Source organism: Triturus cristatus, chromosome 1_2 (genome assembly GCF_964204655.1).
Source record: "Triturus cristatus chromosome 1_2, aTriCri1.1, whole genome shotgun sequence".
Taxonomy (NCBI): domain Eukaryota; kingdom Metazoa; phylum Chordata; class Amphibia; order Caudata; family Salamandridae; genus Triturus; species Triturus cristatus.
Window position 1 is genome coordinate 1175344261 of NC_140580.1, and position 22785 is coordinate 1175367045.

The 22785-nt window shown below is 47.5% G+C and overlaps 1 protein-coding gene across 2 annotated transcripts in view; it reads right to left on the bottom strand.

Annotated features, from left to right (window-relative positions):
- Positions 1-22785, bottom strand: part of NUP188 (nucleoporin 188) — a 1223536-nt gene that overhangs the window by 855524 nt on the left and 345227 nt on the right. For both annotated transcript variants that reach the window (XM_085614037.1, XM_085614036.1), the window contains exon 15: positions 14921-15047. In XM_085614037.1, coding sequence (XP_085470163.1) covers positions 14921-15047 — 127 coding nt within the window. The remainder of the gene's footprint in view (positions 1-14920; positions 15048-22785) is intronic.

The window sequence follows — 22785 nt, forward strand, 5'->3', positions numbered from 1 at the left end:
AAAACAGGGAGAGTAATAGACTGCCACAAATGAAACGGAGTACCTACTTTAGGCAAGAAAGCAGCCCTGGTCCTGAGAACCATCCTTTCAGCATGCAATGTTAAAAACGGGGGTTTAGAACTAAGAGCCTGAAGCTCACTCACCATCCTTGCCGAGGTTATGGCAACAAGAAAGACCGTCTTAAAGGACAACAGCCTCAAAGGACAGCTATGAAGAGGCTCAAACGGGAACCCCATCAGAAAAGTTAAGACAAGATTAAGGTCCCACTGTGGCATTACAAAAGGAGTAGGTGGAAATATGTTTGTAAGGCCTTTGATAAACCTCAGTACAATCGGAGATTTAAATAATGACGGTTGATCAGGAAGACATAGAAAAGCCGATAAGGCCGATAGATAGCCCTTGACCGTGGCCACAGCACAGCCCTGCTGAGCCAAGGAAAGAGCAAACTGAAGCACATCAGAAAGATGGGCTTTTAAAGGGTCAATGGATCTCTCTCCACACCATTTAACAAACTTAGACCACCGATATGAGTAAATGGACTTGGTGGAGTGTCGCCTGGCCGATAAAATAACATCCACCACATCAGGTGGGAGAGAGAAGGAATTCAGGTTGCCCCGTTCAATCTCCAGGCATGAAGGTGTAAGCTCTGGAGGTGGGGGTGTAGAACCTGCCCCTCCGACTGCAAGAGGAGGTCTGCCCTCATAGGGAGATGGAGCGGAGGGCACGAGGAGAGGTGGAGAAGATCTGTATACTACACCCTTCTTGGCCAATCCGGGGCGACCAAAATAACTTGGGCCCGGTCTTGGCGAATCTTCCTCAGAACCAGAGGAATCAAGGGTATGGGAGGAAACGCGTAAAGAAGTTGTGAGCCCCAACTCAACTGAAACGCGTCCCCCAACGCCCCCTGCATCGGAAACCGGAGACTGCAGAATGACAGGCAGTGCGCGTTCTCGCGGGTGGCGAACAGGTCCACCCGAGGTGTCCCCCACATCCGAAAGACGTGACGAACCACCGCTGGATGGAGCCTCCACTCGTGGTCGGCGAGAACTGCCGACTGAGACTGTCCTCACGCACGTTCAGCACCCCAGCCAGATTTGCTATCAGACAAATCTGATGGTCCTGAGCCCAGGACCAAAGACGCAGGGCCTCTCTGCCTGAGACAATGCGACCCCACTCCTCCCTGCTTGTTGACATACCACATTGCGGTAGTGTTGTCCGTCAGGACTTGAACAGACTGACCGCGAAGGGAAGGGAGGAAGGCCTTGAGTGCCAAACGAATCGCCCACAATTCCAGAAGGTTGATGTGAAGCAACCTTTCCTCTGGAGACCAAAGACCCTTGATCTCCAGATCCCCCAGATGAGCACCCCACCCTAAGGTGGAGGCATCCGTTATCACCGTGGCCACCGATAGAGGTAGATGGAAGGGCTTTCCTTGAGACAGATTGCCCTCCACGCTCCACCAAGATTGATCCGCTGCAGCTTCTCTGGAGATCCTGATCGACTCCCTGAGATCTCAGTTGTGCTGATACCACTGCCTGCGGAGGCACCACTGGAGCGCCCTCATGTGCCAGCATGCATGGTTGACCAACAGAATGCAGGAGGCGAACAAACCGAGCAGACGAAGGACCTTCAGAACTGGAACCACCGCTCCATTGTGGAATAAAGGGACCATCTCCTGTATGTCGAGAATTCTTTAAGGAGGGGGAAATGCTCGACACACAGTAGTGTCCAGTACCGCCCCTATGAACAGGTTGCGTTGAGAGGGCACCAGGTGAGATTTGGGCACATTTATCGAAAAACCCAAGTCGAATAACAGCTGAGATGTTACCTGCAGATGATGCTGCACCATCTCTGGGGACTCTGCCTTCAAAAGCCAGTCGTCCAGGGAGGAGAAAACCGGAATCCCCGACCTCCTGAGATCGGCTGCCACCACTGCCATCACCTTCGTGAAGACTCGAGGTGCGGTAGTAAGACCAAACGGGAGGACCGCAAACTGGTAATGTTGCGACCCAACCGTAAAACGGAGATACTTACTGTGCGACTTCAGGATTGGGACATGGAAGTACGCGTCCTGCAAGTCGATCGACACCATCCAGTCTCCTTGCTGCAACGCTTGAAGAACCTGCGCAAGGGTCAGCATCTTGAACTTCTCCTGTTTCAGGTAAAAATTCAAGACTCTGAGGTCCAGTATCGGACGCAATCTGCCGTCCTTCTTGGGAATCAGGAAATACCGAGAGTAGCATCCCTGACCCCTTTCCTGCTCTGGAACCGCCTCTATCGCACCCTTTTGAAGCAAAGCTAGCACCTCCTTCTGCAGAAGAAGTAGATGGTCTTCTGAGCAGTAACCCGGGTAAGGGGGAGGAAACTCCCGAAAGGGAAGGGCGTACCCAGTCTCCACGAGGTTTAAAACCCAAAGGTCGGTTGTAATAGATTTCCAACCTCGCAGAAAGTGTGACACCCGACCCCCCACAGGTCTTACATGATCTAGGATGGGGGATCTAGCACTGCTTCCCTGAAGCTTCATTGGGAGCAGAGGAGGCAGAAGATGAAGGTGGGATGCGGCCAGAACCTCTCCGTCCTCTTTGTCTTCCTCTATAGGACCTATAGAGGGGATTCTGCTGCTGCTGTTGCTGCTGCTGCTGAGGCTGCCGGAAGGAGTGAAATGAAGATCTCCCAAAGCCTCTGAATTTCTTAAGCCCAAATCCTTTAGCAGGAGCTTGCAGACCTAAAGATTTCGCCGTCAACCTGCTCTCTTTAAATCTCTGCAAGGCGGAATCAGCCTTTTCACCAAAAAGTTTGTCCGTCAACGGGCAAATCCACCAAGGTGGCCTGAACATCTGTAGAGAATCCAGATGAACGAAGCCACGCTTGCCTCCTAGTGTCTATAAACGACCCCATTATCCTTGTCACAGAATCAGCGGTATCAAGCCCCGACTGAATTACTTGCCTTGCAGCAGCCTGAGTGTCAGTGACCACTTCCATAAAGGACGCCTTATCACCTTCTGGCAACTTAGGGGCTAAAGACTTCATTGAGTCCATAAGAGCATGAACGTAGCGCCCTAGTAAGCACGTGGCATTAGTGGATTTAAGCGCCATGCTCCCTGAAGAAAAGGTCTTTTTAGCCGCCTGATCCACCTTCTTAGACTCCCTATCCGCAGGAGTCTGAGGAAAATCTCCTGAAGCATGCTTCGAGCATGATGCCTGAACCACCAGACTTTCTGGAGAAGGGTGGGAAGAAAGAAAACCTGGATCCCCAGGAGCCACCCTATATCTTCTTGCCACCTGTCTGGAGACTGCCGGCGAAGAGAGTGGCTTACGCCAGACGTCCATAACTGGCTCCAAAATAGCCTCATTAAAAGGCAACAAAGGCTCACTGGTCGAGGTAGGCGAATGTAACACCTCCGTCAGAAGGTTAGGTTTATACTGCGCCGGGGACTGCGCCGGGGACTGCGCCGGGGACCGCTTCGGCGAAGGAGATCTCTCTGGAGACTTAGATGGAGAAGGAGACACATCCTTACTTCGACGTCGAGGCGAAGTCGATCTCGACGCCTTGCTCTTCGAAGACCGTCGCCAAGAGGTATGCTTCCTTTTCTTATGGTGTTTCTTCGATTTCGAAGAATGCGAAGTCGACAACTCCGGTCTCGATCTCTCCTTCCTACCTCTCTTCTCCTTCTTAGCCTTGGCCATGAAGAACTTCGCCTTCCTTTCCTTCAAGGCCTTGGGATTCATCCTTCTGCAGCTGGAACAATCCTCCACATCGTGGTCAGAAGAAAGGTACCACAAACAATCTTCATGGGGGTCTGTCATCGACATGTGGCCCCCACATTCCCTACAAGGAAAACCCGATTTCCTAGTCGAAGACATGGCAATTTTTTTAACAGTAACACACTACACGACTACAAAGTAGCAGGAGATTGCTGTAAAACCGATGCGCGTCGACGGCGCGGAAAAAAGGGAACTGACGTCATCACGCCGACGTGACTCTCTTATCGCTCCGGTGACGTCATACGGAGTCGCGAGCGGAGCCGATGCATTATGACGTCGGCGTAGAGAGCTGGGGAAAAAAGTTCAGTGGAATGCTGGCGCAGGGGATGTTCACAAGGTGAGGAATCCACTGGCAGATGTATCCATCAGAATATCCAGGCAGTAGTGCTTGGCAAATGTGTGCAAAGACGCCCACATTGCTGCCTGACTGATGTCTAGAAATAGGACACCCTGAGCCAAGGCCGTAGTCACAGCCTTTCCTCTGGTGGAATGGGCCCTTAATCCCTCAGGGGGCTGCTTCTTGGCCAGGGCATAGCAGATCTTAATGGAGAAAACTACCCAGCAAGAGATGGCCCTTTTCTGCACTGTCTGCCCCTTCTAAGCTCCCATGTACCCCAAATAGAGTTGGTCGTCCTCCTGCATCTCTTTAGTGCGGTGGTTTAGTGGGATCCCCACCGAGACCAGGAAGACCGTCACCCAGGCCCTCGTCACCAGCCGACTGGACTACGGCAACGCCCTCTACGCCGGTACCACCGCCAAGCTCCAGAAGAGACTCCAGCGGATCCAGAACGCCTCAGCCAGACTCATCCTCGACATCCCACGAAACAGCCACATCTCCGGACACCTGAGAGACCTGCATTGGCTCCCCGTCAACAAAAGAATCACCTTCCGCCTCCTCACCCACGCACACAAAGCCCTTCACGACCAAGGCCCGATCTACCTCAACAACCGAATCAACTTCTACGCTCCCAAACGCCACCTCCGATCAGCCAGCCACGCCCTCGCCGCCGTCCCCCACATCCGAAGAGCGACAACAGGAGGAAGGTCCTTCTCCTACCTGGCCGCCAAGACCTGGAACTCCCTCCCGACCGACCTACGCCTGACCCAAGACCACCTCTCCTTCAGGAAGAAGCTGAAGACCTGGCTGTTCGAGCTGTAACGGCACCCCCTCCCCCCCCCCCCCCCAAGCGCCTTGAGACCCTACGGGTAAGTAGTGCGCTCTATAAATGCCTTGATTGATTGATTGATTGAGTGCAGTCAAGGTACAAAGATAACGCTCTTTTTGGCTCCAGACGGTTGAGAGGCTAGTCTTCCTTAGAGGGATGTGAAGAGCAAAAAAGGAGGGCAGCGTGATGGATTGACACAGATGGAATAGGATCACACCCTTTGGCAAAAATAAACCACGGGTGCAAAGCACCACTTTATCTGGAAAAGACATCATGTAGGGAGGCATACAAGATAGCGTCTGCAACTCCCTCACCCTCCGGCAGATGTTATTGCCACCAAAAAGTCTGTCTTGATGGTAAGCAGCCAGAGGGGACAGTTGTGCAAAAAGCTCGAAGGAAGCACACATTAGTGAGGACCAAATTAAGGTCCCACTGCAGCATAACTAAGGGCATGGGTGGAAACAAGTGAGCCAGCGCTTTTAGAAACCTACTTACAATTGAGACTTAAAGAGAGAGGATTGGTCTGGCAGCCGCAAAAAAGCAGATAGAGCAGAAAGGTAACCCTTGAGAGTACGCAACGCAGAGCCCTGCAGGGCAAGGGTCAGGATGAATTGAGGGGTAGAGTTGACAGGTTTGGGTGGAGAACCCTCCCCTGCTGCTGCGACGGAAGATCCTCCTGAAGAGGCAGCCTGATCAGAGGATCGATGCTCATTTTCATAAGCTCTGAATACCAAACTCTCCTACCCAGTCCAGAGCCACAAGAATGACTTGGGCACGGTCGATCCTGGTCTTCTTCAGAACCCTGGGCAGGAGTTGTATGGGCGGAAAGGCGTACAGTAAGCCTGAGCTCCACTCGCGACGAAAGGTGTTGCAGAGCAATAGCCGCCTTGGAAACACAAGCACGCAGTATTGCCGACACTGTGCATTCTCTTCAGAGGCAAAGAGATCTAACCAAGGATCTCCCTACTGCTGAAAGAGATCTTGCCCCATGTCAGAATGGAGACGTAATTCGTGGACCGCTAGGCATCAACGGCTGAGTTCGTCCACCCTGGCGTTCAGAGAACATGCCAGGTGTTGAACCACCAGCGTTATACCCTGCTGTCCCAGCCATGTCCCGAGACGCAGGGCCTCTCGATAAAGGGTCCACGACCCTACCCAACTCTGCTTGTTGCAGGTCCAAATGGTGGTGGTGGTGTCCGTGAACGCCTGCACTAACTTCAGTTGGAGGGAGAATCCACCACAGAAATGTGGGGAAAATTTGTTTTTTTTGGACAATTGTTTAGGTTTGCAAGGGATTCTGGGTAACAGAACCTGGTGAGAGGCAGTCAAGTCACCCCAACCTGGATTCCCCTGGGTGTCTAGTTTTTAAAAACTGTATAGGTTTGCTAGGTTTCCCTAGGTGCCGGCAGAGCTAGTGTTAAAAAACTACAGCTAGACACTTCGCAGAAAAAGGGTAAATTTTCATTGTGAAAATGTGGTGTGTTCAAGTTGGGTTTTGAGCCATTTCCTGTCGTGGGCACTATGCCTACCCACACAAGTGAGGTACCATTTTTATCGGGAGACTTAGGGTAATTCAGATTTCTAAAGCAGCTGTTATTACCTATTGACTTTCGATGCATTTCTGCCTTCCAAATGAAAGACATTGTGTAAAAAAAAAAAAAAAGTCATTTTGAAAAATGAGCGATAATTCTCATGCTAGTATGAGTATTCCCAATTTCGAAAATGTGCAAATATGTACTGTTTCTAAACTCTATAATTTGTTCCCATTTCAGAAATACATAGGTGTCTTTCATACCGATTTTTCCATGTATACATTTTCCCACAATAATTGCTATATACCCCGAACATAATAAAAAACCATTGCAAATTGCCACTTTGTTTTGGACTCTGGGTTCTTCGGGATCTTGGTGAACTTACAAGTCCTATAGATCTCCACAACCAGGCAGGTCCAGCGGATGTAACGGTATATTGCTTTCAAAGAGCTGTCATAATTAAAAAAAGTTACAGGTGAAAACGTTGACACAAAAGGCTGTTTTTTTCAACTAATTTTCATTTTTTCCTATATTTAACTGTTAGTTTCTATAAAGAACCCTTGATGGCTCTACACAAAAGCCCCCTTGCTGAATTCAGAATTGTGTCTACTTTTCTCAAATGTATAGCTTTCCAGGAACCATTATTGCTTTCACACCCATTTCTACCATTAACTGGAAGGAGGTTGAAAGCACAAAACTGTGTAAAAAATGTTCGTTTTCTGACAAAAGTCTGTCATTCCCTAAAAGCTGGGAAAATGGTGATTTCAGCCCCACAAATCCTTTTTTGATAGTATTTGCAGAGAAAAACCCAGACGCTTTCATTTGTAGCCCGTTTTTCCAATTTTGCGCAAAAAGAAAAAAAAAATTGCTGTATTTTGGCTAATTTCTGTGCCCCCTCCAGGGGTATCCACAAACCCTGGGTACCTTTAGAATCCCCATGATGTTGGAAGAAAAGGACGCAAATTTGGCATGGATACCTTATGTGGTCAAAAGGTTACAGGGGCCTAAGCGCGCACTACCCCAAATAGCCCAAAAAAGGCTTAGCACAGGGGGGGAACGGGGGGGAGGGGGGGGGCGTAGAGGCCTAGCAGTGAAGGGGTTAAGATGGAAAGCAAAGATTACCTTGGGAAGGAATTTTGGATTTGTTCTTAGAACCACCTTGTTATGATGTATTTGTAAGAATGCTTCTTGTATGGTTAAAGCCTGGATCTCACTTACTCTTCTGAGAGAGGTGATTGCGACTAGGAAAGCTGCTTTCCATGTAAGGAACTGCAGTTCGCATTTGTGTAGAGGTTCAAAAGGAGGAGCCATGAGCCTAGTAAGGACATTGTTTAAATGCCACACTGGAGAGGGTGGGATTGTGAGAGGTATTATTCTTTTAAGTCCTTCCATGAACGCTTTGATAACAGGTACCCCTAAACAATGACAAATATTGTCTGTTTTGCAGGTAAGCGGCAAGGGCAGCAAGATGTAGTCTTATGAATGTGTATGCTAGATTACATCTTTGTAAATAGCAAATAATGTTTTGAATTGAAGCATCTATCGGGTCAGTTTTGTTGTTATTGCAGTAAATGACTTATCTTTTCCATTCGGCTGCACAGCAAGCTCTGGTAGTAGGGCGTCTAACTTCTTAAATAATGTTCATACAGTCCGGTGGGAGGTTGTGGTAACCAAACTCTAGGACTTCAGGAGCCAAATCGCCAGGTTCAGTTGAGCTGGATCTGGATGCTGTATCTCTCCATGGTTCTGTGTAAGAAGCTTTGGGGAGAGCTGTAGTTTCTGGTGTGGAACGACTGAGAGTTCCAGAAGTGTTGTGAACCATGGTTGCCGGGCCTGTGTTGGAGCAACTAGGATCATCTTGAGAGACTGTTGCCTGAGCTTGCTCACTACTAATGGAATCAGCGGGAGTGGCGGAAAAGCATACGCAAATCTGCCTGACCAGTTCATCCATATCGCATTGCCCTTGGACAATGGGTGTGGAAACCTGGAGGCGAAGGTTGGGCATTTTGCGTTTGCGTGCGTGGCGAACAGATCTATATCTGGGTGGCACCACATCTGAAAAAATGGTTGAAGAACTTGAGGATGAAGTTCCCATTTTTGTATCTGCTGTGTCTGACGACTGAGCAGATCCGCAATCTGATTGTGTATCCCTGAAAGATGTTCTGTTAGAAGATACATCTTTTGTGGGATGGCCCATCTCCATAAGTTTTACGCTAGTTGAGAAAGCTGCAAAGTATGTGTTCCTCCTTGTTTTTGTATATAGTACATTGCTGTCATATTGTCTGTACGGAGAAGGACAGTTTTGTTGATGAGATGTATTTAGAATGATTTCAATGCATGAAACATTGCCAGTAATTCTAGGTGATTGATGTGGAGCGCTCTTTGTTGGGTGTTCCACCTGTCCTGAATTGTGGTGTTTTAGGAGATGGGCTCCCCAGCCGGTGAGTGATGCGTCCGCTGTTAGCACTATCTGTGGAACTAGCTCTAGGAACAGCCGCCCTTTGGAAAGGTTTTGTGGGTTCTACCACTGCATAGAGAGGTGTGTGCGGCTGTCCACCAACACCAGATCTGAAACTTGACCTTGTGCCTGGTTCCACTGACGTGCTAAGCATTCTTGTAGAGGGCGCATCTGAAGACTTGCATGAGGTACTATGAAAATGCAAGAGACCATCATTCCTATGAGCTGCATAAACACTCGATTAGTAGTAAGTGTTGGGGCTAAAGTTTTGTTAAGAGGGTTTGCATACTGGCTATCCTTACTGGATTATGGTATGCAAGTGCTTTGGAAGTGTCTATTGTGGCTCCTAGATACTGATGTATGTGGGACGGTTAGAGATGTGATTTGGTGAGGTTTATTATGAACCCCAAGTTGTGGAGCAGATGAATTGTTTGGTGAGTGTGGTGAACACACTGGCTGTATGACTTGTCTTTTATCAGCTAGTCGTCCAGGTATGGCAACACATGAATTTGTCTTCGCAAGTGGGCGGCTACCACCGCCAGACACTTTGTAAAGACTCTTGGTGCTGTGGTCACTCGGAATGGGAGGACTTTGAATTGATAGTGCTGCCCATCCACTATAAACCTTAGATATTTCCTTTGGGCAGGGTGTATAGGAATATGGAAGTAAGCGTCCTTGAGATCTAGAGTGGCAAGGAAGTCACCTTGTTGGAGTAGTGGGAGGACCTGTTGAAGAGTGATCATGTGAAAATGATCTGATTGTATGTAGATATTGAGAGGTCTGAGGTCCAGTATTGGTCTGAGAGTACCATCCTCTTTTGGAATGAGAAAGTAAAGGGAGTAAACCCCTGTGCCTTGATACTGGAGGGGAATGGTTCTATTGCTTGCTTTTGAAAAAGTGAGAGAACTTTCTGTTTGAGGAGCATTAGATTTTCCGTGGACTTTAGGCGGTATGGTTGGGGGAGTTGCGGTAAGTTCCAGGCAGTAACCATACTGGATAATTTGTCTTATCCTCCTGTCTGTAGTGATGGAGTTCCAGACAGGTAGGAACTGTGAGAGTCTTACTCCGACCGGAGTGGAATGGTCTGGAGGGAGCGGAGGGAAGTCATAGTTTGGTAGTAGGGGAGGTTCGATTGTTGTTACCTCGACCTCTTCCCTTTTCATTATTTCCTCTGTAGCCACCTCTAAAATATCCCTTGTTGGGGGATGTTTGCGTGGGGCTTTTGTAGGAGGAGGAAGTAGTGTTTATACTAATGTTTTTGGATGCGCCCCTTTAAAAGGAGCGACGAAAGGAACCTAGTGTTTGAAATTGCAATGCTCCCATAGATTTTGCAGTGTCCGTGTCTTTTTTCATTTTTTCTAGAGCTGTATCTACAGCTGGTCCAAAAAAGTGTTCTTGATTGAACGGCTGATTTAAGATAGTTGTATCTAGGTGCGGTGTCTGCTGCATCGAGGGCACATTTGATGGATGCATTTGTAATTAACTTACCCTCCTGGACCAGATCATAGGCTTTGGCCTTGTATTGGTCAGGCAGTTGTTGAATTAGGTCCTCCAGCTCATCATAGTGAGCCCTGTCATATCTGGTAAGTAGTACGTGTGCATTAGCTACCCTGCAGTGATTTGCTGCTTGGGAGGCAACTCGTTTGATGCATCTAGCAGTTTAGACTCTGTCTGGAGGTGGAGCATCACCAGAGGTTTGTGAATTTGCACATTTTCTTGCATTGGACACTACCAGAGAAACTTAATGTAGGTGGGATCGTTGGGGGCAGGTTTATATTTTTTATCAATGCGAGGATTGAGAATCCTGGTCCTGACAGGGTTTTTAAAGCCGTCTGGTGCATGTTTAATGACACCTTTGATCATGGGCAATGTATGTATTGTCTTTTGTGACTGGGCAAAAGTATCAAACAGGAAGTCTTCTTCCATGGGGGGTCTGAATGTAGTTGTAAGCCATGCTATTGTGCAGCCCTATTAATAAGCTGACTAAACCCTATGTTGTCATCTGGGGGGGATGGTCTTGTTGGGTATGCATCAGGAAGGTCTGGAGGATTTGAAAGGTCATTGTAATCTGCCCATGTATCCTGTGGCATAGCAGTGTCATCATCAGGGTCATCTAAAGGGTCATTATGGGTCCACCCCTGTCCCCTAGGTCATCGTCATCCTGTGGTGGTAAGGGCGAGCATGGAGAGAATATAGGAGAGCGTATGGGAGACTTTGTAGGAGATAAAGGCTTAATAGGAAGAACAGGGTCTTAGGGGTGAAGTTGCAAAGTGTCTCTCTTCACAGGCACCTCAGGAGAGTGTGAGGTATTGCATTTCCTCTTTTTGTTTGGAGACTAACAATATGGCCTGTTTTAGGGTCCACATGCAGTCTTTTTTGTTTCGGATCGATAGGATCTTGTTGAAACACTACTTCTTGGTTGTTGTCCCCTTTCGGTGCTGATTTTTTCGGTTCCGAACGTGGTTTCGATTTGTGCTCTGGAGCCGTAGGAGGGGTTTTGTGCTCCTTTGGCTTCGATGCGGAGTTCAAAATCTTTTTCGGATCCAAAGGTTTTCGGGATTTGTTCGGATCCGAGGCCTTATGGTCTTTTGGTGCCGAAGAGCTAGATGCAGAGGGTTTTTTGGACATAACAGGAGTAGGATGTATTCCCGATTTCAATACCGACTGTGTTTTTTTGCGTACTGATATGCGGCTTGCTCGGTCCCGAGCTGCCGGAAAGCTTTTCCTTTGTCTTCTGAGCCGGGCCTGGAGGCGGGACTTCTGAAGCTTTCTTTCGGTCTCGACTAAGGCCTTCGAGCGAAGTTTTGACCGGAGCCTTCTGTTTTTTCGGGTGGGGCAGCGGCAGGGGCATTTGTACTCACTCGTTGACCTGGAGTGATGTGGTCCTCGGAGTCGGATCATCAGCTCCGGAGAAGATGTCGAGCTCCTCCAAATCCTCTACCTCTGGAAGGTCGGGCCTTCATCGAAAATGTCGTCTGGCACCGGTGCAGCCTGTTGAACCATAACGTGTCGTCGAGCCCGGCGATCACAGATAGTCTTTTTGGATCGAAAAGAGGCGCAGGCTTGGCAATCCCTTTCCTTGTGTTCTGGCGAGAGGCAAAGGTTGCAGACCTTGTGGTGGTCACTGTGTGGAACTTTAGCTCTACACTGGGGGCATTTATTAAATGGAGTCCTTTCCATTAGCCGTAGGCCTGAATGGCGCCGATAGGCCCAGTGGTCCGCCTCAACGACCGGAATCGAGGATTGAGAGTTAGCGCGTCGAAGGGCACGCAAACGAAAACAATACCATCGAGTGGTGATGGTTTGCGTGTCGAAAAGGTTTGTAGACACGATACCGAACCGGAACGCCGAAGTCACATCCGAACCCGATGGCGGAAAAAAAACAATCTGAAGATTGAGTCGATGCCCATGCGCACTATCGTCCAAGGGAGGAGTCACCTATCTCGTGACTACAAAGACTTCTTCCAAGACCACAACAAACTGCAATCATCCGAGCCCAACACCAGATGGCAATCTATGCACAAGTATGTAGTCTGCAGCTCATATGTCTCGAACATATAATTTACACTAGCTTGCCCAGAAAAGACTTCAGGCCTTAGAACAAATAGTGAGTGCAAGAAAGATAACCGCATATTTGGCTTAATGGTCAGAGTGGATATTAGGTTTCTAAAGGGCTCATGTTCTCTAGGTCTCTCCAGTAAGCTTGGCTGCATGCTCAGAACATATCATAGGCATCTGAACGGCTCATGGTCCCTAGGTCCACCCCAGTATGCTTGGTTGTTTGCTCAGCAATGGACTTCAGGCATCAGAAGGGCATATGCGCTCTTGGTCCACTCCAGTATGCTTGGCTGCTTGCTCAGCAACGGACTTCAGGCGTCAGAAGGGCCTATGCGCTCTTGGTCCACTCCAGTATGCTTGGCTGCTTGCTCAGCAACGGACTTCAGGCCTCCGAAGGGCCTATGGACTCTCGGTCCACTCCAATATGCTTGGCTGCATGCTCCAAAAGGACCTCAGGTCTCTGAAGTTAAATTGAAAGAGCTACTTACCTGCAGTAATGATCTTACTGGTGGATACTCTACCTGCAGATACCGCTCAGTAAAATAATACCAGGCGCCAGACTGGATCCAAAAGCTTCAAATCTCTCATATCACCAGTAGGAGCGCAGGCATCGTATCAATGCTAGAAGTGATGTCAGTTGACATCACCGAAGACAAAAAGCACACAGCCCGCGCAACCATGTCCATTTCCATCCTTTTTTCCTACCCTTTGAGGCATGAGGACAAATTGACATAGACTCCCTGTTGAACAGTACTGTTTGGGAACATGCCTGGAGAAAGACTTGAGATGCAGGATGTCTGCATAAGTAGACTTTCTGGGGAAGGTTGAGCCGAGAAGAAGGTTGGGTCTCCTGGAGAGGGGTGATAGCGCCTGGAGACTAGCCCATTGACCACTGTCAAAGAAGGCATCTTTCTGGCTGCCAGGACAGGTTCCAACAATGCCTCAATGAATGGGAGCCAGTGTTCAGATGTCAGACCAGAAGGAAGTAACACCACTGTGAGGACATTGGAATTAACGTCTATGGACAGCAATTGTAAATCCAAAACCTCTGTTGCTCTCTTGACCACTTACTGGAAAGAGAAAACCACCGGAGCTGGTGGTCCAGTTGAAGTCTCCATCTTCAGAGAAGTATCAAGGCCACTATTTGAAGGCCTAGTACCTCATAGGGATTCCCTCCATCATAAGATTTGGAGAATCAGAGTCTGAACCAAAAAGTTTGTTAATCCTCTTCCTCGATTAGCCGCTGAAGCAGAATGCATGGCTTCTTACTCAGAATGGACCTCAATCTTAAAGAAACAATGGTTAACTGAGACTCATTCGGGGTACCCATTTAGGAATATAGTTTTAAGCAAATACAATTCCTGGAATTTATAGTTTCGGAAATAGTATGAAAAAAGCTAGCCTCTTAAGTCACAAATGTAGAGTTAATATTTTACAACGGGTTTGTTTAAAAAAAATCTCTAAAAATGGCACCATGCTCAGTGGACTCTCTGTTCAAATAACAAAAAAGAAAAGACAAAATCAAATGACTAACAAGCATAACAAAGGCTTAAAAAAAACTGAAATCTATTCTCTTATCCAAATTCACATGAACAATGTGTATAAGTTGTAATACTATTGTATGATATGCTCTGATCGTAACTATTTCTTGTAATACGGGTTTTGTTTTACTATATCTGCTTGTAAAGCACTCTGATACACACAAGGGTCTTGTTGTAATACTATTGTATGATATGCTCTGAACAAAACTATTTCTTGTCTTGTCCGCGCTATATAAAACCTTCAAAATAAATAAAATAAAAAATAAAGAGCTGTGTGTTCTAGTTACTGTAAATTAGAGGGCCTTAAGTAATTCTTAACAGTGTAAAAGTTCATTTGAGGTGAAGTTAATGACAAGGAAGAGAAGACTCTGGAGGGGCAGCTGAAACATGTTAGCATAAGAAAGGAGAAGAGGTTCATCCATATAAAGGTGCATAGTTTCATGCACCTGGAACAGACGCAGCCTCATTCAAGGAAGGGATGGGCGACAGCCACGTCTTAGCCTAATAAAGGAGAGTAGGGACTTCCACTAGGTTTTGTGGAAGATACTCTTTCATAGCAGGGAGAACAACTGTTTTTTAAAAAATTTTTTATTTTTTTTACAGAGTTATATATAGCGCAAACTTGACCCGAATCGGTATCAGAGGGCTTTAAATAGCACCAGTTACGTTACATGAGGACACATTCATTTCTGTTAGGCACGGGGAAATTAAGTGATTTGCCCAGAATCTCAGGATGTTCAGCGTTATTGTGAGACTCAAACCCAGTTCCCCAGATTCGAGGTCGACCGCCCTAGCCGTTAGGCCAACTCTTCTCCCCCTTACTTAGCCGGAGGAAAGTACTTCTTAGCATCTGGGAAGAGGAACAGAGCTCTGGACATTGTAAACTAAGCAGAGTCTTACCAAGTGCATAGAGGAGTTTAGGTGTACGTCTCCTCCACAGCGTCTCATCCTCATGCGCAATCACATCATTGGGTTTGTGCTTATACAACTCTGTGTAGAAAGACATCTTGTCTAGGAAACTGTACACCTGCAGGAAGAGAAGTGTTGTCAGAAGTAACGATACCACAGACTTTGCTAAGAAGGAAACAACAGCACAGTAGAATTCAGAGTAGAAACTGCTATCAGCTTGCTATTTTAGTTCTCATTAATGGGCAGTGTCTTTTGAAATCATAAGCCTTAAAATATCTCCAACTGTTTGTGGATCAGAGAACACATTTCATGGATAATGTTTTCAGTTCAAAAAAAGCATATACATCTAAGAACACAAGGTAGGAGGAGTTAACTTGTATTCTTTGTTCAAATAAACATTTAGAAATTAAAGTCAACACTATAATATACATTTGGCAGAAGTTCTCAAAGGAGGGCATGGTACAAAGAAGTAACATACTCTGCATAGGATTATTTCGACAGTGCTCCTTTAAGGAATTCAGGAGGTCCACTGATCCAGAATGCAAAGCAGCATCAGTCAGGCACTTCACTGACAGAACTATCAGAGTAAAGATATAGTTATCCAGTTTCCATCAATTTTCCAGTATAATAGGGAGGCGAAAGGGTGGTCCATAAGTTCAAAGTAGATGCACATGAAGGATTCTAAGAACTTAAGTAGGTTGTAATTCTCCGTCAGTGTACATTCTTTGATAATTAAATGTCAAAATGCTTAGAAAATTCCTCTCTCGACCCCAGAGAATGCTCAACTAAAACTCAAGAGTAACAAGCATTTGCAATGCAATAGGTCTCGCATTTATAAGAGTTTGAGCTATTGGCATTGTAAAATTACAATGCCTTTTATTTATGTTTTGTATTTAAAACAAATAAAAGGCATTGTCATTTACAATGTCAGTAGCATAAACTCGCATAAAAGCAGTGTGTGGAGTGCAGCAGTGTGCGGCGTGCAGCAGTGTGCGGCGTGCACCAGTGTGTGGCGTGCAGCAGTGTGTGGCGTGCAGCAGTGTGTGGCGTGCAGCAGTGTGTGGCGTGCAGCAGTGTGTGGCGTGCAGCAGTGTGTGGCGTGCAGCAGTGTGCGGCGTGCAGCAGTGTGCGGCGTGCAGCAGTGTGCGGCGCGCAGCGGTGTGTGCCGTGCACCAGTGTGCGGCGTGTAGCATTGTGCGGCGTGCAGCAGTGTGCGGCGTGCAGCAGTGTGTGGCGTGCAGCAGTGTGTGGCGTGCAGCAGTGTGTGGCATGCAGTAGTGTGTGGCGTGCAGCAGTGTTTCGTGTAGCAGTGTGCGGCGTGCAGCAGTGTGCGGCGTGCAGCAGTGTGTTTCGTGTAGCATTGTGCGGAGTGCAGCAGTGTGTGGCGTGCAGCAGTGTGTGGCGTGCAGCAGTGTGTGGCGTGCAGTAGTGGGCTGCGTGCAGCAGTGTTTTGTGTAGCAGTGTGAGGCATGCAGCACTGTGTGGCGTGCAGCGGCGTCCAGCAGTGTGCGGCATGCAGCAGTGTCGTGCAGCATGCAGCAGTGAGTAATGCAGCAGTGTGCAGCATTGTGCGGCGTGCAGCATTGTGCGGCGTGCAGCAGTGTGCGGCGTGCAGCAGTGTGCGGCATGCAGCAGTGTGCGGCATGCAGCAGTGTGCGGCATGCAGCGGCGTGCAGCAGTGTGGCGTGCAGCAGTGTGCGGCATGCAGCAGTGTTGTGCAGCATGCAGCAGTGAGTAATGCAGCAGTGTGCAGCAGTGTGTGGCGTGCAGCAGTGTGCGGTGTGCAGCAGTGTGTGGCGTGCAGCAGTGTGTGCCGTGCAACAGTGTTTCGTGTAGCATTGTGCGGTGTGCAGCAGTGTGTGGCGTGCAGCAGTGTGCGGTGTGCAGCAATGTGAGGCGTGCAGCAGGCAGCAGTGTGCGGCATGCAGCAGTGTGCGGCATGCAGCAGTGTCGTGCAGCATGCAGCAGTGAGTAATGCAGCAGTGTGCAGCAGTGTGTGCCGTGCAACAGTGTTTCGTGTAGCATTGTGCAGTGTGCAGCAGTGTGTGGCGTGCAGCAGTGTGCGGTGTGCAGCAATGTGAGGCGTGCAGCAGTGTGCAGCAGTGTGTGGCGTGCAGCAGTGTGTGGCGTGCAGCAGTGTGCTGCGTGCAGCAGTGTTTTGTGTAGCAGTGTGAGGCATGCAGCACTGTGTGGCGTGCAGCGGTGTCCAGCAGTGTGCGGCATGCAGCAGTGAGTAATGCAGCAGTGTGCAGCCTTGTGCGGCGTGCAGCAGTGTGTGGCGTGCAGCAGTGTGTGGCGTGCAGCAGTGTTTCATGTAGCAGTGTGCGGCGTGCAGTAGTGTGTGGCGTGCAGCAGTGTGTGGCGTGCAGCGGTGTGTGGCGTGCAGCGGCATTCTGCAGTGTGTGGCGTGCCGCAGTGTGAGGCGTGCAGCAGTGTGAGGCGTGCAGCAGTGTGTGGCGTGCAGCAGTGTGTGGCGTGCAGCAGTGTGCGGCGTGCAGCAGTTGCAGCAGTGTGTGGCGTGCAGCAGTGTGCGGCGTGCAAGTATAGCCAATAGGTCTCGCTTTTGGGACCTTATAAGTATTTAGTTATGCAGCACAATATCCTTGGTGCAACAACATCAACTGTTGCATGGCTAAACACTTCTAAGGTCCCAAAGGCGAGACCTATTGGGTATGCCAATGCTTGTTGGCTTGGCCATGGGACTGCAATGTAATATGCCACTGGGGGAGGGGGGCAGCTTTACGGCACCATGGAGGTGCCTTTCGGATTCGCTCTCTGCTGCCCCCTTAGCAAGACAGACAAAGACAGTGAAAACGCTGCTGCAAACATGCAGGCAAACAGCCGGCCAATGGAGAAGGAAGGTCTGGTACGCCCGCAAACAGAAAATGGGGCTCTGGTTACCAGTGCTGGGGACTGGAATCAACCCACCCGCCGCTTCCTAGGTAGTGCTTTCTATAAGCAACGTGCTCAATAGCCAGCACATTGGCTTTCCTGCACACGCTAATTCCAATTGTACAGAGCACAAGCACGTGTCCGGGAGGGCAGGCGATGAATGGCGCCCTGTGTTCCGGTCACAAACTCTGGCAGATGGGCATTTTGAAACAAAAAGCTAGGCCTCTTGGTGAGGTCTTAAGTCCGCCTAAATTTCTTCTTGCTACAGGCAGTTTGATGCTCGGTAGATTACTCTACTCTGAAAACAAGATGAACAAAAAACAATAAAAATTAAAGACACCTATGCCTTTCCGTGAGGCGCCCGGTCATGACGTAAAGTAACAGGTCAGTGACCTGAGGTTGCAGCAAAGGCTAGCCTGAAGTGCTTACGGCCCATCTATGTTTGGATCTGAAACTAGTTCTCTTTTCCAACTAGCTGTCCTTGTGGTGCATTGTTTCCACTGAGGCGCACATGACATCTCACGTACAGACCAAAGGCTGAGGGGTTTGTAAATGTCATTTTTGTGAATAGGTTGCATTTGTGAGTATGTGCGTTTACATGTTTTTGCCATGCCTATTGGCTTTGGTGGTCCCAGCCTTCCCCCTTTGCCACAGTTTTCCTTTCTCTTCCACCTTCTCTTGCTCTGGGTGAAAAGCTGCTGATGAAAACCACAGGAGCGCCAGTGCCCACAACCTCCACCCACACCTCCTGTTGCACTGCCTTCATAAGAGGCGCTTTCAAAGGGTGCACATAACACAGAAACAGAAGAACAATCAGCTAACATGACAAAATTGTGCGATTTCTGAATACAAACATAACAAAATAACGAAAAGAGCATCTTCCAAACATCTCCAGATTCCCCGTGAAGCTCCTGTGTGCGGCGGGCTGGCTCCCCTCCCTCCAATATACCAGCCTTGCTTGCTTCCTTCATGCTTTCCTGCGCCTGCAGCCATGGGAATGTCAGAAAGGAGCAGCCAGGAAGAAGAGGCGCGTGAATGGGACATTTCGGAGATTTGCCACTGAGGATGAGCCGATGACGTAGGTAGCTGCTCAGTGATTGCAAGGGGGCTCCACTTCCTCCTCTGAACTCACTTGGATTGTCGCAGACGCTGCTTTCCGCTGCTGAATCCTGACGCCGGACACCCCCTGTCACGGGAAGCTCCGTCCCCCGCCGCCGCTTTCACCATCTGCGGCCGCGGAGTGGGGACGGGACTACATCCCCCAGAACCCTTAGCGGCAGGGGAGCCGCCCACGCAGTTTTCGCGCCAGGAGGCGCACAAAACACCACCGCGACCCCCGCGTCGCGGGACCGCGCGTGGGCAACGCCGGGCTAAGCCCGGGCAAAGGGCGGGCCGTCTGTGGCCGTCCGTGGCAGACCGTGGCTGGGCTGGGCCACCCCCCTTGATCCGTACCACAGGTATTTAGCTGCTCTCTTAATCTGAGGGGTCAAGTGTATACACTGAGCGTACGCTGACTGTGAATAATGGGGAAAACTACACGGATGGCCACTCGCTCATCTGTCAAAACTAAAGCCCCCACCAAGACCCCTCTTCCAAGTCTAACAGCAATAGACAGGATGTTGCAAAAAACAATTGGAGTAGTCGCCAACGCTATTGAGAGCACTGAGAGGCGGCTATCACTACCTCCTAGCCTATGTTTGTTAGCGCAACAGCAACAGGACACAGAGGATCGCTCCAATGCTATGCTGAGTATGCAATTATCACAAGAATCTATATTAATGGCCTCTTATGCGGACTTCCCGGTTAAGGACTCGAACTGTGTTGTAATTTCACAAAGTACACCTCCTGATGATTTTACGAATCGAGATAACAGGTTGTCTCTAACTCCTAGATTAGGACTAAGTGAGGGACAATCTAATATAAATAATGTCCCCGATCATAGGGAGGAGATAATTGTTTGTGAAAATGAAGATATAAACACTATGGGTTCGACAATTGGTGTAACCTCCCTGCAGGAGATACAGGAGAGTAGACCAAAAACAAAAGTGGCGCAGATTGTGCGCAAGAAAGGAAAACCAAAAGGGAAAAATAAGAAATTTGTTTTACCCCCTCGCCAAGAGAATGGAGTTAAAAGGAAGTCATTAAATAGTATTGAAGATAACTCCACCTTACAAGAAGCCATTACTTTGAGTGATTTGGTAGATTTCATGATGAAAATAGAGCAGGTAATGAAGTCCTTGATACTGCCAGTGGTAGGAAGATTAAAGACCCTTTTTGATAAAATTGAGGGCTTAGAAAAGCAAGGGGCAGGTACTCTAGAAACTTTGGAACATTTTGGTGCATTAATTAAATCTAAAGCTGCATCGAGTACTACTAATACAGATGATGTTGCTATTAATGTACCGCACACATTAGCACCTGCGACTCTACCTGAAAGGAGCAAGAAGGATGATGCACCCCTTATTCTACCTATGGGGGCAAATATGTCGAATAAAATAGATACTGGTGGAAAAAGAAGTGAAAAAGAGAAAGGTAAGGGATATGATGAGAAGGAGGGAATGGCAGACCAAAAAGTCTATAAACAGAATGATAAGGATAAGAGAATACATATCGACCTCCCTCCACAGTCATTACCCTATACAGTAGTGCTGACCGGGGTACCAGAGTTGAGTAACGGAAAGGTAGAAAATTATCAGGAACTCAAGAATAAGGTAATTTATTGGCTGAATCACAATAGGCCATTGCCTGGACAAACTCGTGTAGAAATTTTAAATGTTAGGAGGGTACACTGGATTGGACAAAGGCATAAAGATATTCAAGGAGATTGTATTATCGTAAACTTGAGGGACAGAAGAGCTGTGAGTTTTATTTGTCAAGGGGAATCAAATTATAATACTGGCAGAATTCACACTCTAGATCTAACCTACTTTTACCCGTTAATGGATTTAAGGAGAGATGATACCTGGTATTCTGGGGATTATAGGTTCAGACATAGAGGTAATGTTAGCCCAAATTTCAAAATCCCTTTAGCAAATAGATTTCAGATCCTGCAGGGGCTAGAAGACATTGACTGACTCAGGGGAGACAACAGACCCACTGATTTGAATATTCTCAAAAGTTATGAGACAAGGGACCAAGGGCTTCGGAATACCTCCGCCGAAATAGAGACAGCTAAGGTGGTCCCTATTAGTGATAGTCCACAAATTGAGGTATTTTGTGGTGAGGAAATACCTCTTGATAGTAGTAAAGATATAGAAGATGATCAATCTAGTGGGGAGGTTTGGTCCTTTATGAGTTGGAACATCGCAGGACTGAGGTCCAAAGTGGGCAATGAAAATTGGGAAAAACTGGTAGGCAATTTTGATGTAATTAGCCTCCAGGAAACATGGACAACGGAACCTATACACATTAATGGATTTAAAACATTCTATTCCCCAGCGGTCAGCTCAGCTTATGGTAGGGCTAAAGGAGGTTTGTGTACGTATGTTTCGAACCTGCTAGTAGGAGTTAAAACTGAGTTAGTTTTTAACAATGTATATTATCATATTATAAGGATCACAGTTAACAAGGGGTTTTCCATAATTTTGATTAATTTTTATGATAACATCCAAGGAGAAGACCCAATGGATGTTTTTAGATTATTAGGTAATAACATCACCTCGGCAATTGGGCGGAGGACAGAGGATACCTGTATTATTTGGGCAGGAGACTTTAACTGCCAAATATGCAAGAGTGGTGAGAATGGGCTATGTGGGATAAAATTGGATAAAGACATTGGCTCTAGTCATTTTGAACATTCTGGACGAGGGGATTGTCTAAATGAATTAATATTTGAAAATGATCTGGACTTTGTAAATAAGCTGATTAGTCCAGAAATCCCCTTTTTACCAACGTTTAATGGCAGAGGGGCAAATACAACTATTGACTATGCCCTAATGACCTCTAGACATAGGGATATGATCCAGAATTATAAAATCCTGGATTGCCCACTTAGTGATCATTTCCCATTAAGCTTTAAAATAACCATGGGATGTAAGAAATATCGTGGTAGGACCAAATCTAAAGTGATAATAGATAACATCGCTATGGTCCGTAAAAATGGCTATGCTCTGAAGTGGACAAAAATTTGCCCCATAGATTTCCAGGAGAAACTAATTAAAAACATGCTGCCTCAATTTTACGTATGTACAGATGCAAATGCCAATGATTCTGATTTTATTAGTAATTTCTCATTGATTATTGCCCAAACAAGGAAGTTATTATGGGTTGGTACAAATGGAGGGAACACAAGGAAGAAGAGGTGGTTTGATTCTGAATGTACAAAGGCTTACAGAAGTCTAAAGCATGCTATACATGCTACAGAGAAGGACGCCGACTTAATTAGGAAGTGTAGGAGTGTCTATAAGCAGACCCTTAAAAATAGGAAAAATGCATTAAAGCTGGAAGCATGGGATGCTTTATGTGACGCCTCGCTAAGTAAATACTCTGCCTCATTCTGGAGAGTTGTTAATGCCCCCTTTTTAAATTTCAGTGATACGGACCCACTAGATGTAGCAATCACTGAGAGTGAGTGGGCCGAATATTTTGCTAAGTTGTATACCACTGTACAGGATCACACGGTTGGTACCAATGATGATAACCAATTGAGAGATCGTGCGCAGAGGAGTATCCAACTTGAACCTGAAATAACAATAACAGAGGTGCAGAAATGTATTGATGCAAGTTTGGCGGGAAAAGCACCTGGCCCTGATGGAGTCCCTGTTGACTTATTTAAAAATAACAAGGAACTCTGGGCACCAATCCTTACACGTTTGTTTAATGCCACTCTGAAAAAAGGCCTCCTCCCATCGTGGTGTGAATCCCTGATAGTCCCAATTTTTAAAAAGGGCGACCGTGAAAACTGCAAGTGTTATCGCCCAATATCACTCCTGGATTCTACTATTAAAATTCTAGGAAGGGTAATC